Genomic DNA, 17,738 nt, shown 5'->3' with positions numbered 1-17,738 from the left:
GTGCGTCTGAAATCACTTGACAAATTGTATTGAGGATCTCTTATCTAAAACTTGTAAGGGTGAACTCTCACCAGTTGTATCAGAAAGGGATGTCTTGCACAAGTGACAATTCAAACTGCTGGTAAATACTTGTGTGGCTGATATGAGACACTGCAATATGTGCTGGGCCTGTGATGTCTTCCCATGAAACAGGTCATTTTATCTCATTGAATAATGAGATTTTGCTCTGTGTGTGTGTAAATTGAAAGCCCAGTAGAACCCTAAGCATTGGTGCCATGTAAGTGATAAAAATAATGGCATTGTTCATATTGGGAAGACTGACAAATTGCTATAAAATTCTTGGGAATAAAATGCACTGATAAGACAGAAATCTACTTCTGTCAGTATTGGAATCTACATTCAGCATGGGACTGAAGTGTCTGCTTTCACAAGAACTAAAATACCTGAAGCAAAACCAAGAAATTCGGCTCTAAAGGATTCTCTGTGAAGTTACTTGGAGGGATCAGTCAGTCCTGGCTACATTAATTAGCTCACCTCTGGATTTAGCAGATGGGAGACAGCTCTCAGTTTTGACAACTGATAAGGCAGTCACTTCCCATCACCAGCTGCAACTGGACCATGGCAAACTGGCAGAGATTGTTTCTAGAAACAGCGAATTTAGAGGAGCTCTTGTAATGAAAAGGTCTGAAACACCTCACTACAGACAATTCTTGTCTTCCCTTCAAGGTTTTAGGCTCCTGGCTGTTAGTTAGGGCTGAAAGGGTTTGACAGCTACTTTGGAAAATGGTAAGCAATGCACTTTTTCTGTTGCTGATTCTCAGTCAGTTATAAGTAGATTGTTTCCTTCTCACGTGATGTTATCCAAGCTTTTGACCAGGGACAGAACACACCAGTTGGGTGGCACTGGGTGCTTGACTGTGCATGACTGTGCAGCCAAACTGGGCCACCTACTTGGGTAGATTTATTCTCTTTCTGTGCAAGGCTGCAGGTTATTTTATTTTCTTCAATATTATAGCTGAACTTTAGGCCTGTTAACTCAGAGAGAGACACATAAAAGAGAGTTCATGTTCTCTTAGGCAATTTATGCAGGCAACTTTCATCTGAGTGTAATTCTCAATTTATAATTTCAAGAGCTCCACAACCTTTGTGCATTGGGAATATGGAGCATTGTATTTGTGTGGATTGGTTTGTGAGTGGGCATTTGAAAGTAGCTGAATGACTTGTAAGCTCTTGGTAAGCTCTGATTAATTTGAATACATTTGAAAATATATTTGATTCCTCTCTTGAAAAGTAAAATACCTGTCAATCACTGTAAGCCTAATGACAGAAGGCAGATGAGGGAGAGCAGAAGGAAAAAAGTGAATGCAGATACTAGCGAAGAGGAAATTATCTTAATGGCAAGCTACTATCCAAAATGTAATCACAGAAAGCAAACTATGCAATTTAACTATTCCCTCAACACATCATTGCTTTTCTCAGCTCTACAACCTCTGCATCCATTTCAGATCTCAAGTGAAATTGTGTCTGAGTTAGAGGCGGGGGAAAAAAAATCCCAAATCCTTGACTTTCACAAATTGCTTGGTTTCTTCCAGGAAACACTTAGTAAATGGCAGCAAGCCACAGGGAGCTTAGAGAAACAGACTCTGAGTCCTGAGAAGGCACGTTGTACAGATTATATGACGTTTTGTATAGTTGTAATTTAGGTGACAGAGAGGTAAGTTCCTGCTGTGCCTTGGGCTCTCCTTAAAGCACTTTGTGAGGCAGTGTTGTCTGCCCAAGAATGCAGGTAGTATGTTGATCTGGAATAAAAGATGACACTACATGAATTGTTAGTGTTTCTGATATTTCCCCACAGCTAGAAAAGCACCCCATGTGCTAAAAAAGAAAACTAAAAAAAACCCAAAACAATGTAAACACCAGTCCCCCCCACCAAACAAACAAGAAAATAGTATTTTATAGGAGTTGCTGCTGGAAACTGCTGACACTTGGCTGTCAAAACCCATAAACATTCCTTTTTTCCTCATTTACTAGAAATAAGAAAGTCCTACAGAGCATTTCACATTTTGATGGACATAGTAGTTCTCAGGGGGATAACATTCCACCGCTCAGATCTGGCATAATTTCCCTAAAGCTCTTGTTCATACATTAGTTATTTGCTTGTGACAGCTACTTTTCAGAATAATGAAGTTCTAGTAGATCTTTAGTAATATGTATATATTTCAATGGTTTCTTTTTTCCCTGTTTCTCTTGCATTCGTTCTATATTTGTGAAGGAGGTTGCTAAATGAGCTATAATGTGCTGTAATTGTGTCTATCCAAACAGGTGTGGTATTTTGTTTTTAGCTGGGCAGTTGCCTAAGTTTGCAGTCAACAGTGTTTTGGGGTCTGTTTTGGGGGAGAGACATCTCTTAATGCCTCAAAACCTACTAGGGAGTCTGTTGCAGATCAGGCAGGGGTTTTTTATTATTTCCACTGATTGCTTTAGACATAATTCTGTCTTACTTTCAGTAGTATTTTGTAAAAGCTTTTCCCTTTTCACTCAACACTAGCACAGCCTGTATACATGAATTAGAATGAGGAGTAGAGCCTTGAGTTGTGCAGAACTTCTAAATAAGTAGTAGTGACATGATTAAACACTAATATTTGAGTTGGTATTGCTAGAATTTGTAATCAGGCTACAAAGCAGGCTGTCACTGAGAAGAACTTCAGCACTGTTGAAGCTGATAGTGCTCATGACAGCAACATTTAGCCCAGATGTTGTTTTGTAGGGACTGAAACTCTTTTTCCTCTATTCATTTGGATAGCCTGGATGCTCATGAAATGATGAAGTTGTGTCTCTTCCAAGCACTTGTCTATTAATGAAGTGCACAGAAGTCTGGTTTTTGGGAAGTAAGTGGGTACTGCTCTGTCTGAAGGGCAGGGTGATGACACCCCACAAAGGGTGATGACAAAGGGCTGTGCCCATCCACATTGGCTCTTGGGCTTTGTGTCTCCCAGGGATCCCTGAAGTTTGCTGACATCAGCACTCCTGGTACTAGCACTCCTTTACAGCCCCACTGCCAGGACCTTCCAAATCTTAGTTTGCTTTGAATTTTCAGATAATTAATCAAAACTAGAAATATCTGGGAATGCCAAGAAGGGATTTGGCTTTAACTGGAGAGAAACTCGTTCCTCTTCAGAAGCAGAAAGAAAATTCTTCTGTTATAGGCAGTAAAACTACAGAGAACTTAATGACATCTGCAACATTATTGCTCATTCTCTTGATCCTATATTTAATGAGAACATAGGACCAGTGATTCCCTCCTTTCTGACAAGCCATCCCATGTAATTGCAAAAGACACTCCTTTTGCCCTGGCACCTGCTAATACACTGCTTCCTCATCATCACACTCTACATTGATCACATGCAGTTTGGTTTCTTTAACATCAATGTCAAAAGCATTTTTATTGTTGAGCCTTCTGTCTCTTTCCATTTTTCCTCCCTTTTTGCTTCTTGAAAAAATTAAATTAAAGAGGAAGAAAGATTGGATCCAATTTTCATCGGACTAACATCAGCCTGAAGATATTTTCATCAGTTCTTGGCAGATCCTAGATGGACTGTGTAATAATGAATGCCTTTTCATTATTGTTTTTCTCATGCTTAAGTTCATTTTCTGTGAGCACTGTATGAAGTAATTTTAAGCTTTTAATTGTTTATGATATTTGGCACTTCCAGACTCTGGGAATCTGTTTCTGTATCTGTGAAAGAGAATTATTAGGCACCAGAGAAAAATGCCATGCTACTTGCTGTTATGCTGAGGAAGACCTGCCAAATCTTGCAGTATTTGTGCATGTTCTAGAGGTGGAAAGAAGGGAAGATTGCAGAGCTAATAATAGCAGCAGCTTTGTGGCTAGAGGCCTCATAATTGTAACTCCATGATGACAGTCTAATTCAAAACATGATGAAATCCGTACTTTTATCTATTCCTGTGGGTCTTGGGTCAGTCCTTACAAACCAGAGCTGGAAAAAAAAAACTTGGATGTTTTTGCACAAGACAAAAAGTTCCTTTCATTGCAGGTGCAAGCAGGTCTCTTTCAGCGTTTGCCAGGGTAAGGTTTTCAATATATTCACAATATGTCTAAATATAGCATCCACTGATCTTTAAGTCTCATGCAGTGCTGGCATGCAAGTCCAAAATGTGGTTGCTAATACATCATTCCTGCCTTGCCCTTCTGTTGATTCCCTTTCTGGCAGTGTGAGGAGAGGCAAAGGACATGACTTGCCATGACTTGGCAGCACCACCATTCTGGTGGGGTTTGTAAACAACCAACAGTGGGCTGTTCATGACAAGAACAACTACAGACAGTGGGCCACATAGCAGAACACTTCTCCCACAGGGAAAGGCTTGGAGAAGTGGGATTGTTCAGTCTGGAGAAGAAAAGATTCAGGGTAACCTAACTGTAGCCTTAGAGTACCTGAAAGGAGCCTACAAGAATGATGGAAAGGGACTTCTTACAACAGTCTGTAGTGACAGGACAAGGGGAGTGGATTCAAACTGAAAGAGTGGGTTTAGATTAGACAGCAGGAAAAAATCTTTCACTGTGAGGATTGCCAGAGAAGTTGGAACTCCTGGAAGCATTCAAGGCCAGGTTGGATGGAGCTCTGAGCAACCTGGCTAGTAGAAGGTGTCTCTGCCCATTGCAGAGAGGTTTGAACTGGATGATCTTAAAGGTCCTTTACAACCCAAACCATTCTATGGTTCTATTATTCTATGAAACTTAGTCTTGAATCAAAAATTGAAGCCATGTTTCATCAAGATTTCATGATGGATTCTTTACTGCCATCAAACTGGATGTTTTTCTAAAAGATGCAATCTAGTGGTAACAAGATTCCTCCCAGGGAATGCCCCTTCTGAGCAATCCTATGGCCTGCCTTATGCCTGGGGGTCACATTGCCATCTGTTCTCCTGGTCTTTTCATAAAAAAATTAGGAAAGTCATATTCACAAATAATGCCCATGCTCCATTATTTAACTGATGCTTGGGTTTCAGTGCTGAGCACAGTAAAATCCTTGTAACAGTTGCTGGGTACATTTGAAAACCAAGTATTCAGTTACGTCTACCTCATTTTTTTAATACTTTTTAAAACATTGATTCTAGAAACACAACTTGAAAATTCTATGATGATCCAAAAGAGGCAGAGTTTTTACCCCAAGTCACTTAAGACTTCATCTTCACAACTAGGTAATACTGAGAAAAGGGAAAAGTGCTTGGTGTAACCCCATCTTTCTTGGACAGGACTCATGCACAGACAGGAATATGGTCACAGAGTGTTTTGTCATAGGTCTGTGGGGACATAGGGGAGCAGGAGTGCACCAGAACATGTCAGTGCATTTCTCCACTTGTCTCTGAGTGCATTTTCCAAAAAATAAAAGTGTTATTGAGTCATCATCACGGCATGCCTTGGTTAAATGTTTATATGATTGCAAGAACCTATGTCTAACAGGGCTATTTTTCAAGGTTTTGGCAAATCTAGACTGACACCTCTACAATACTCCAGCTTCTGGCAGCTTGGGCAGCTCCCCTGTGGAGGTACAAGATTCAGCACCTTTTTAATAAAAGTAGAATTATGAAATGAGATTTAAGATTGGAGGTATGAAATATGCAACTTTAGCCTGGTGTTTATATTTCATGTTATTTCATCTCAGTTCAGGTTCTTTGTCCATCTTTTGGTTTTGACATACTGTTAAAATGCTTCCACTAGGTTTTTTCTGTGGGACCTGTGTGCTTAGATCTTGAAGAGTGCAATGTTATGGAGAACTGCATAACTTGTGAAGTCCTCTGTTTGAGCAGTGTATGATTCACAGGCTAGGAGATTTTGAGGGTATAAAGCTGTATCCCTTCCCAGACAGACATGAGTGCTTTGCATATTTGTAGCCCTGTCAAATTCCATATGAAAATTTCTGAGTGGGTCCAGACTTTTCTTCCTTATAACAAATGAAATCTATTTTCTTTTCCTTTGTATTCTTACTGCTTGTAGGAGCAGGTGTACATCCATTGGCATATCAACCAGATTTTCTGAATAAGTTGGCTGCTGCTGAAGATAAACCGCTTAAAAACTGTGTTTTCCTGAGCATTTGTAAGAAAAGAGTACATTTTAAAGTTATGTGTATTTTTAAAGACTTGCATTTAATCTTAAGAAAAGACAGAAAAGAAATCCAAAATGGAGTTAATTATTTTCAATTACTACTGAGTTTTGCATAGCTATAATATTTTTGCTTACTACATAAATATGAAGCTGTCTGGAGAAAATATGGCATTGGGAACTTGCAAAAAAGGAGACAAATGACAGCTTTGCCTGAGCTTCCCAAAGAGAAGTTGCTCTCTGACAGCTGTTTCTCCAGTGTCTCAGGAGTCAGTTAAAAGGAGCCAACCCAGAGCCCTGTTAGCTACATCTGGCACAGATGTGGATGTCCACAGCTAGCATACAAACTCCAGGAGAGGGAAGGCTTGGGGACACAGAATTTTGCAGGGACAAATTGACCTGCCTTGGTCAAGTAGCTGCCTTGGTTTGCAGGGCTTTGTGTCCCCAGAGCCAGCCTCAGGATGCTGCTGGAGTGACCCCCTGAGACCCTTCCTGGCATCACTGGGCTCCAGCAGAGTGAGCAGGGCAGCTGCCCTAACACTAGGCTGACACTCATCCCTCAGGTAAAGTGGGAGGCTGCCAGTGTGTGGGAAGCCATTAGCCTGCAGGATTGCATTGAATTCCCTTCCCTGTGAGTGCTATTCTTTCACTTCTAAGGATTCTGCTGCTTTGTCCACTTTTTACTGAGCTCATTGCAGGGTGAGTTTCCTGGAGGGAAGGAAAAAAAGAATGTCAAGTACCCTGTTTTCTTATTCTTATCTCATATTTAGTTTCTAAATTGCAGCTTGGAAATAAAATATCCTTCCTGCTAATTTTATTCTTTTGTATTTAGGAAATGCTGCCAAGTCTGACAACTTCTTCCTTCCAAAGATGCACTGTTAAGATGTTTTTTTTCCCTGCTCCACAATGACAAAACTGTCAAGAAGCATTGCAGTCTGGAGAAACATTCATTTTGTGTGTGCCAGTAAAGAAGTGCTTATTAACTTTAGTTTAATTTAAATTTGTTTGCAACAGAGGGATGGGTTTATTTACACATTTCCTAGTAATGATTTGAATCTCAAAGTTATTTCTGCATTGAAGTGTAAGGTCTTTGAGTGGATTTTCCCAGAAGCAGCTAAAGGGATTAGGTATCAGGGTTCAATAGAAGCTGGAGGCTGCATCTTTTACACTCTGTATTGCAAAATTCAGCTTTGGGGACCTCTCATTTTCAAACAAGACTACTTACTGGTTCTTCATTAGTGCAGGAGTTTTTGAGTTTGCTTGAAAAATACCCATACTAATGTAAAATGCACCGAGTTTTTGAGGAGAATGTGTTTCCATCACATACAAGGAAGAAACTTTGCTTGCTACAGGTTGGGGCGCTGTGAGGCTTTTATCAGTACTGTGGGATCCTTGGGCTGCTCCTATGGAGATCGCTTAGCCTAGAGGCTCAGGAAGATACAATTAGCAGGATAGATGGAAAATGAATGCTACTTTGTGCAAAAGTGTTCTCTTTTGCATACAAGAGATAAATCAAGCCATGAAGCTCTACAAGCTTCTGAGGTAATCAAGCCATGAGCAGCTTCCCCATGTCTTGCTGAGCCCATCTCCCATTGTGCCCCTGGCTTTGGGACTGACTGAAGCTTTGCATCCTGAAACTGCACCTTGCCTCTAGAAGAATAGGAGAGAGGAAGGGAGGACAAGAAGCACTTTAAAAACTAATGTTAAAGAGTCCAGAGTAGTCTCTGCTGTACTGGCACCACGAGTGGTCAAGCTGCACTAAAATAATATCAGATCATTTGCTGTGAGTGAGCTCTGAGCTGAGACTGATGGGAATGGCTCTGTAACATTAGAAACTTGGTGCTAAACCATGGAGTCAGGAAAACAAGTACAAGAAGTCACTTTTTAACACAAAATAGAACAAGTATCTTCCTGGGATGAAAACAAATACAAAAAGTCACTTTTCAGTACAAAATAGAACAAGTATCTTCCTGGGATCACTACATTTTCAATGGCTCTGCCTTGCTGACCTGTCAGACCTGGTGAAGGATTTTTTCTTCTGTTTTTTTTTTCTTTCTGGTGTTATAAGACAGATGGTGTCTGCTCTTAAATAATGAAATAAGCCATGTTCCACACAACCTGAGACATTTGAAAATGTTGCTATAAATGTGCAGAGGTTGTGTACTTCTCAGTGAGAATTATTTGAAAGAATCTATTTTTTCTCCAACTTTTCCCCCTTAAAGTGCAGTTAATGACAGGGTGCAATCTCTTTCCCCCCGTAGATTGTGTTCCGGAAAATCAGCGACGTGAAGCGGGAGGAGGAGGAGAGGATGAAGAGGAAGAACGAAGCGCCCCTGATTCTACCCCCGGACCACCCGGTGCGGCGGCTGTTCCAGAGGTTCCGGCAGCAGAAGGAGGCGCGGCTGGCGGCCGAGCGGGGCCGCGACCCCGAGGAGCCGGACGTGGAGAAGGGCACTGCCGGCGGGGAGCAGTCCTCCGGCCGCGCCGTGGTCAAGGCCAGCGTGGTGACGGTGCGGGAGAGCCCGGCCACCCCCGTGTCCCTGCAGGCCGCCGCCGCCTCGGCCGCCTCCGACCAGGCCAAGCTGCAGGCGCCGCCCGCCGAGCACGCGGCCTGCAGGGCGGCCGGCGAGCACCCCCGGCGCAAGGGCTGGGCCAAGTTCAGGGAGGCCTGCGGCAAAGGGGAGGACTGGAACAAGGTCTCTAAGGCAGAGTCCATGGAGACTTTACCCGAGAGAACTAAAGCTTCGGGAGAAGCTACCCTGAAGAAGACGGACTCTTGCGACAGCGGCATTACAAAAAGCGACTTGCGCTTGGATAACGCCGGGGAGACGAGGAGCCCGCAGGACCACAGCCCGGTCCTCACCGAGGTCAAGCATTCCTTTTATCCCATCCCAGAACAGACTCTTCAGGCCACCATGCTAGAAGTGAAACACGAGTTGAAAGAGGACATCAAGGCTTTAAACACAAAAATGACCAATATAGAAAATCAGCTAGCTGAGATACTTAGGATATTAACCTCACGAAGAAGCTCCCAGTCGCCACAGGAGTTGTTTGAAATATCAAGGCCCCAGTCTCCAGAATCAGAAAAAGACGTGTTTGGAGCTAGCTGAGGTGTTTCTTTTTAAAAACAAACAAACCAACAAACAAAGAAACAGCCCCCCTAACACTTTACATTTAATCTTTCTTGAAAACGAGTGAGGGACCCGTTCACAAAGCATGTTCCCTCTGTCTAAAAAGGTGTGGTAACAGGAATTGCAACCTCATGTCAAGATGGCAGCTGACTTTGAAGCCTTTTTGACAGCAAGGGTACAGTTTCTAAAGTTTTTCTTTTCACCCTTTGTCCTCATTGCCCCCCCCCCAACCCCCTTCTCTCCCTGGGGATGTTGGAATAAGAATTCTGGCAGCAGCAGCCACCCCTGTGAGCCCCAGGTGATCTCTGAGGTTTTTGAAGCATGCCTTATGTCCTTAGCTCGGGTTATGCCTATATGAATAAGCACTTGCCAGGGTGCTTATATTTTCAGTGTTTGGTGGGTTGTTTGTTTTTTTGTTTTGTTGCTGCTGTCACTGTCTCAGTCACCTCTATAGCATGTTGGATGCCACAGTATATTTTCATATATCTGTAATAATGCAAAGAGCAGTAGGAGACATGTATTTCATTGTGTGTTGAAGTTTCTTTTGGGTAGTCAAGGAAGGGCTAATAAGATGAAAAAATAATGGTACTTTTTATTTCAAACTGACATATTGCTAAAACAATTACATTTGACAACATCTTCAAAAATACCCGCAGTATTTCAGATCTGTTAATAAATGGCATCTTCCACACTGTCATTCACTGAATCAAGGATATGTTTTTTTCAAAACTTTTTGTGTTTTGAAAAGACTTATCTTCTGTTTCAGATGTCTTTCAACATTTAATACTCTTGCTTTCAGCTCCAGCTGCTGGAGGGTTGGATGTGCAGTGTACCTGGGAGCAGCCCAAGGCACAACATCTTTAAAACATCACTAACAGGTCCTGCAGATTTACTTCTGATGAAAATATACTGTGGCATTTATGTCCTGTTCTGCTATGAATCTGCTCTTTTAATTCTTGTTAAATTATTATTCAGAAGTTTCTGTTTTGATAATGTTCATTGTAGCCAAAGGCTTTCACAGAATTTTTAACGATTTAGGATGGTGGCATTTTCCTCTACATCCAGATGTATTGTTCCTGATCTAATCTAGCTTGGAAGCAAATGGATAGTAGAGGTAGAAATACAGTGCTCACTGTATGCAAGTGCTATTGTAGCAAGGAAACAGAGAGATCTGCTTCTTAAAGAAGGAGATGTTTCCAAAACTTATATTTTCATAACTTTTTTTCAGAAGAAGATTGAAGCACTTTACCAAAACTGTTCTTCATTATTCATGTAGGGTAGCATAGATAGTGTCATGACTTGTGTTCTCACCTTGGGATACAGGTGTATATTCACAATATATTCACTCCACTGATCTGGTATGTTCACTGCTCAACAGTAGCTTAGATCTCAGAAGCATGGTACCATACCACACCTTAAGGGGTTTTCATTTTTAATGGCAATAGGTCTTAACACTGTGTGTGTTAAATCTCATTCTTTTTCCTTGGTACTGAGTCATTTACAAAGAAACACAGGATTTTTTGGGGGAAGATTTTTGTTCATGTTAAGTACAGAAGAGGCAAGGCAAGGAACACGATCAATTTTAATGATTTCTGCTGGCCTGATGCTTGCACAGTGCAATGCAGAGCTGTGTCAGACATCCCTGGGGAGCTGGGATATCCACTGATGACTGGCACAGTGGTGAGGCCGTGCTGTGCAAAGCTCCCAGCTCAGGTCCTGCTGTCACAGTGTTTGTTTGTACCTGTTGCTGCAGTAACTGCCCCTGCTCTCAAAGATGACTATTATTCCAAGCACAGCACCACCATTTCTAAGTCCAGAGGCAGGTGGTTAAGGATTGGCTTTCACTGTCTTACTCCTTGGTTTGGAATGGAGGTGCCCACAGATTGTGAATTCATACCCAAGGATTGAAATACTCCTGAGAAACAACTCTTGGGTTCAAATCTGTAGGTTACCTTCTTTCCTCCCACAAGAAAAGGCAAGCAGGGAGGTGGGTTGCTCTGAAACCAAGAAGCTACTTCCTTAACTTATTTCTGGTTCCATGTGTAGGTTTTTCCAGTGGCACCTGGTGTCTTTTACAGCTGCTCACTGCAGACCTGCAGTGCTGAGGAAGGTGCTCTCTGACCAAAGCCACGCTGTTTGTGTTTGGTGCTTTAATTGCTGTAAGTGGCAGCAGTTACCTGCAACAGCAATGGCATAGCTGCCACAGAAACCCATCCATCCACAGTTTCTGTGAGAAACTGTCATGATTTTTTTTTCTTTCTAGTTTTCTTAGACAGAAACTATCACCTAAGTAAACCCCAGGTGTACTGATACACAAGGATTTGTAATTGATTACCAAAAGTTTAAGCAAGGTTTTAGAGACTGCCTTGCAACTCAGCTTCCTGATCCAGGCAAATCCTCACCAGCATGATATTCATGACAATTTTTTTCATAACATTTTTGAAAGGCTGAAAGTCTTAGCAAGTCCTTTATGTAAGTGTCACCCATTTACCTGCAGTTGGATAAACATGGACATGAGCTTATCCCAGGTGGACAAGGGAGGAAATGTTTACAGCCTCCCAAGTATGTGCCTAGTATTTTCAAATTGCAGTGCAGACCTAAAATTAAACATGCAGTTGCAGGTTTCCTGCCCCTTTGATGCTGATACTGAACTGATGTTTCTCAGTGATACTTTTGTGTGCCCTCAGGGATATGTTAAAGGTGATTCTGCTGTTGCTGATTGCCCAGCCTGGAACCAGCCCCAGAAGCCCCCTAATTGTAGTAATTACCCAGGCCTGTGAACAAAGGCAGACAAGTCCCCGCTTTCTGGGGATGCTCCTGGTGTAGCCTGATGCTCAGAATGATACCAAACTCCTCCCTATCCTGTATAACAGTGGCTGGGGACACCCAGTCCTTTTCTAAGGCTTTTTTCAGGCTCTTAAAATGGCCTATAAAGACATTTATTAGTTTTAAAGCCTTCAAAGCTTGTAGCACACTCCTGAAGTCCACTAAAAATTTAATGTCTTTGAAGATTATAGCCAAATTTAATTTTGTTATGGTCATGAAATGGCAGAGAAACTCTGCTTGCTCCTTACAATGACATCTTCAGGGTGTCTGCTCCTGGTGAGCCTGACAGCAGGCAGTGTCAGACCTGTCCAGCTGTAACTGAGATTAGGCCCATTTTTATGAACTGTCAGGCACTAAAACTGATTGTAGGAGAGTTCATCATCCCTCAGCAACCTGTATTTGTTGTAAGAGAATCTGAAAAAAAAATACTATCTAGGATGAATTTTGGTGTTTGTATTCTCTGGACTGTTAGGAGCTTAAAAAATGAACAGATCCATTCCCACTTCTTTGAGCCCAGACTAATCTGAACCTGTGCTATGGTGCTCAGGCTCTGCTGATGCAGCACTTTTCCTTTAAAGGTGGCTAAAAGCCCCTGTGTTACAAAATCCATCTTTTTCCACTGAGCCTTACACTCAGACAGATGCCTATGGCTGGATGGCATGTGGATCCATCATAATTGTTATTAGTTCTTTAATTTTATTTGTCAGCTTTTCCTTTTTCTCTTGTTCCTCTCTATGTTGGTTAAGCCTTTTCACTTAAATCATTTTCCAGCTTAGAACTGAAGGATGTCAAAATAAGACTCTGCCCCTTCAGAAGTAAATGCTTGTAGATAGTATAAAGAAAAAATCCAAACAAAAACCTAAGCCTCAGTTTTAACTGCGTTCTGGCATAGTGCTTCTGCCATTTAACAACCTTCTAAATGACCTGCACAATTCCAAAAGAGATGATGTGTTGCATTTTGACTCTATTGTCTAATTAAACTCAGCCAAAGCAAGGTAGTTGAGAGAAGGTGTTATGATTTGGTCAAATGGGAACTTCTGAAAGTTCATGCTTAAATGGTTACAAAGAATACAAATACGCAGCACATGAAAAAGGATTAAAAAAGCAAACCCCAGCCCTCACCCCTACCTTGTTCAGATACATTTACTTCTGTCTGGTATTACAAGTATGCTTTTGAAAACACCATTCTTCCTTTAAATCTCTTCCACAGTTCTGCCCTGAATCCCAGCGAACACCCCGTTTAACAGCTTCGAAGGTGATGTTCTGTTCTACAGTACTTCCCTTTAATGAACTGAACAAGATACTTACTGTGACTATCTGGTGATATCTTTTCAATCACTCTTAACCAATCTGTGAAAAAATTTACTACATAATTTGTCTTTACTATATAAACAACGTGTATGATTACGCTTGTGCAGATGCGTGTACATACACACATATATATATAATATCTATGTATAGATAACTCTATGGATTGCATTTCTGTTAAGTAAAAGCACATTCCTCATTGACTCCAGTCCAAGAAGGGAGCTTAAATCTTCCCAGTAGACATCCACTGAGTGTCCTGTTAGTGTCTTGTTTGTTAACTGTTGAACTTTTTAAGGCCATGATTTTTGATTTTTCTAGCTGGCCTCAACTTAATACTGTGATTCTGGTAAACAGTGTGACTGAGAGAAGACCTGGTGAGGGTCATGATAGTCAGGAAGGAGAAATGCATGTGAAATTGGAAAAATGCTGTATCCTAGTTGGTGGGGATAAGGCTCATAAGCTGGTGTTTGTTGTTCACAGTATCTCTGAAGCCAAGCTGCCCTGGTAGTGTTTCTCATGGCTTTTCCTGCAAGAGAGATGGTGGAATTTGTTTTTTTCTGGTACCAGGGGCTGTCTCAAAGGTGCTGAGCCTATCCTTCTTCTCATGGGCAGCATAACACATGGTTGCTGCACCTCTGCTTTCTTGTCCTGGTGTTAGGTGGTAAAAAGCATCTTCTACTGAATTTTTCATTTCCACATAGTCTCCTGTGGGTGTGTTGGCAATAACAAAGTCTGTGTTTTCGCTGCACTTGTGATACATCAAGACAAACCTTTTAGAGAGAGTCCCATGCAGGGGAAGCTCCAGAAATTTGAAGTGAGGCACAGTAGGATACTGTATCCTCCAATCTGACATCATTTTGACCACGTTGTTGTGGGAAGCATTGATTCAATTAAATAAAAATAAAGCTTTTTTTGCAATAAGATATATCCAGCATTTAGCCTTAAGACCCTTCCATGAGTGATATAATTCAAACTGTGATTCCATTCTTCTTCCTTCTTAATGTTCTGTAGTATTTACAGTGTTGCCTAAAGATGAAGCACTTTGATTAGCTTTCTAAATCTAATGGAAATCACTTGCTGGTAATCACATTTCTTTCTCCACTTATTGCCTTCTTATTAGAATAATTAATTACTCCAATTGCCCTCTCCCCTCATAAAACAAAGAGAGATAGCTATTGTCTAAACACTTTTGTGTATCAGGGAGCCAACCCATCATATTGCAAAAGTGTTTGTTTCAGAGACTTTTTTTTACAAATCAACAAAGTTAATGTGAATTTACCTGCAACTGTAATTTGTTTCAAGCTGATTGTTGAGTGTTGTGTAAACATGTTTGATGTGTAATCCCAGAACATCTCTGTAACTGGATCCAAATGCCTAATATTAACAAAACAGTTCGGGGTTTTCACTTACTGTTCTGAAAGGCTCATGGGTTTTTTTCTCCTTCCCACTAAATCTGTGACCACTAACATAGAAGAAGAATCATTTTAGCTGTAGATGAAAGAAGTTCAATAATCTTGTATCAGGATGAACTGCTATATAAGGAAATACCAAGTTTTCCAATGAATGTGTTATATTATTGTAGCTACATACAATCAATATTTGTACATCTGTTGGAGACCTGTCTGCGTTTCAATATTTAGCCACCACTGCATGGACACTTGATTGATATGCAGTTAATGCAGTTGCTTTGGCGCTTCTCAATGTACTTCACTTGTTTTTATCCTTTCAGAAATCCACCAAATACTCTCAGTTCTTTTTCTTTGCATTTGTCACTTTGTTCAATGAAGCATGACTAGAAACAGAGAATGAGTAGATACTATTTTTGTGGTCAGCAAAGCAGCTGCCAGTAGATAGACAGTGTGTGTATGTATGTATGTATACACACTGTCTGGGAATGTTTCAGATTCAAATGCAGCCACCTCCATTAATGATATCCCTAGTCAACATTTTTAAACAAGCACAAATAATATTTGTAAAAAAAAGAAGTTTAATTTTATTTATTATAGTAATAAAATATTTTATACATTACAGTTGCTTTGGTGTGCTTTTCTCTGTGTCGAATATGTGCTTTTAAGATCAGCAAGGTGGTTTTAAATTACTCTCTGGAACTTCTGGCTAGCAGTTTTGTTGCTTTTGGTTTGTATCTCAAGTGATATCAGTGGAGCAGTGGGATATTATTGCTTTGGTTGTAAATTATTCAGGTTGTTTTTTTCAGATTTCTTTCTGCTGTGTATCAGCGCAAAGAGATTCACATTTCCAGGCTCACTGTAAACTAAATTCAGGTGCTTTGTAAAGTGAATATCCTGACACCCCAGGCAGTGTCCTGTGGACCTCAGTCTAGCCTAGGTATCTGCTGAGCAAAGAGATCACCAGAGGACTGGCTGTGACCTGTGTGAAATGATCATCCCATGTCCTGAAGGGACATGTCTGTAGTTGGTTCGTGTTTTAGACTATGTTCACTACTGCAGTATCTGGGAACTTTTACAAAACTCGTGAAAACTTGAGATCAAAGAACCTTCTGCTTTCCTGTCATCTGCTGCAGAAGAAAGTGACCTCATCATGGACCTACACAAAGGTGAACCCCACAGAGGAAGCCCCTGGCAGTGACACTGCTGCAGGAGGTAGCAATGAATATTATTTTGTTGGCTACCTCAGCAAAGGAATCAATAGCCAAAGGTCATGGGAATGGGGGATCCTTTCAGATCAGGATGGACACGTGACAGGATCACAGTAAGCAGTCATTCCTGCAGGCCAGAAGGAAGTTTATACAAAGTTTTAGTCTTCAGGACGTCAGCCTGGGCCCTGTGAGCTTTGCAGCCATTTCTGTGGTTCATTCTCCCTCCTCTCACCCAAGGGTCTGGTGAATGTGGCTGACACCTATATTGAGACACTCCATGGGATTGTCAATCTCACCTCCAAAAGAACAGCAATAAGGCATAAGCTTTCAGACTGCCGTGCTGGGGCGGCACTGTACAGAGAGCAGCCAAGGAGCACAATGAGCAGCTATTTTTAACACCATTTCTGCATCCACTGTCACATGGGGTGTGACAGGATCTCTCATCACTCACATTATTTCTCTGGCCAGCGTGAAAATCCAGCTTTCTTTTGCATGATGTTATACAGTGTCCTTACTAGAAAAGGGAAAATTACCATAGTGAAGGCATGTACTTTCACTTGGTGTTTTGTTTTTTAGGTCTCTAGAGGCTGTTGTGCTTATTTTCTGAATTGTTATTTTCTTTGCTCCTGCATTCTTCAGCCTCCCTGGCAGTGCTCCAAGCTTCAGTGAGCACAGGATGGGTAGCACTGGCCACACAATGTTCCCCATCAGAGTCTCTCTCCTCTCAGCAGCCCCACATATTTCAAACCAAGGGTAATTAACTACAGCACTTTTTGCCCAGGTTTGCATGCCAGATTGCAAAGTCTCATGCTCTGCAGGCTGCCCATCAGCCCTGTGCTCAGCTGGGCAGCAGCAGCCCCAGCAGCTGTGAGCAGCCTCGGGCCCACATGCACCAGCCCCTGCTCCTCATCCCCGCCACCTGAGAGCACTGTCACAGCAGGGACAGGTTTCTAAAGCACAGGGAGTGTGCTGTGGCTTCTGATTTTTCTCAGAAATAGCTGCAGGTATTGTTCTGTTGGGTGATGAATTAGTGTGCAGCTGCTGGAGAGCCCTGCCAGGCATGTGGGGTCTTTACCCAGCTGGGCGTGTGGCCCTGGGGCAGCAGCAGGAACTGCTGGGGGCAGTCAGCAGTGCATCAGCTTGTGGGGGGGTGAGTGCTGCCTGCACAGCTTTACATTCTGCATTTGGTAGTGGAGGTTCTTTAGTTCTGTGGTGCATTTTAGTGTTCATGTCAAAGTCAAGCACTTTGTCTCTGGTGCTTTTTGCAATGGAGTAAAGACAGCCAGGATAAACCAGCTCTTCTGCACTGTGACAGCCAGCAGGACTGAACTGCAGCAAATCCTTCCCCCTCACACATGTGTGCAATAGCAATGGGTTCTATTTGCTCCCAGAGCCCGAAGGAAACATCAGACCTGTTCCTGTTCAGTATCCCAGCAGTGTGTGTGCCTGGTGCAGGGCAATGCTCAGGACACCCCACCAAAGCTCAGGGACAAGCCCTGAGCCCCCCTCACCCAGTGGGAAGTGGCTGCTGCACCCCAACACTGAGGCTGGGGAGACCTTGGCTGATTAGCAGCTCTCTGTGCTTGCCTTCTGCTCCAGGAGTTAGGCTGCTTAGTAAGGCTGTGTATCCAACCAGAAAATGCTGGGAAGGATGCTGTGTTGCTATGGTATTTATTGCTGCCAGTGGTGTCAGGGGTTTAATTGCAACACACATATAAAGAATCTCAGCCAATAC

At 42.1% G+C, this 17,738-nt stretch overlaps 1 protein-coding gene across 1 annotated transcript in view; it reads left to right on the top strand.

Annotated features, from left to right (window-relative positions):
* KCNH1 (potassium voltage-gated channel subfamily H member 1) overlaps window positions 1-9,275 on the top strand; it is a 165,513-nt gene extending 156,238 nt beyond the window's left edge. The window contains exon 11 of the mRNA XM_056487440.1: window positions 8,383-9,275. Within this exon, the coding sequence (XP_056343415.1) occupies window positions 8,383-9,231 (849 nt within the window). The 3' untranslated portion in view covers window positions 9,232-9,275. The remainder of the gene's footprint in view (window positions 1-8,382) is intronic.
* The last annotated feature ends 8,463 nt before the right edge of the window (window positions 9,276-17,738 follow it).

Source organism: Oenanthe melanoleuca, chromosome 3, assembly GCF_029582105.1.
Source record: "Oenanthe melanoleuca isolate GR-GAL-2019-014 chromosome 3, OMel1.0, whole genome shotgun sequence".
Classification (NCBI taxonomy): Eukaryota; Metazoa; Chordata; class Aves; order Passeriformes; family Muscicapidae; genus Oenanthe; species Oenanthe melanoleuca.
This window is presented reverse-complemented; position numbering and strand designations above follow the sequence as displayed.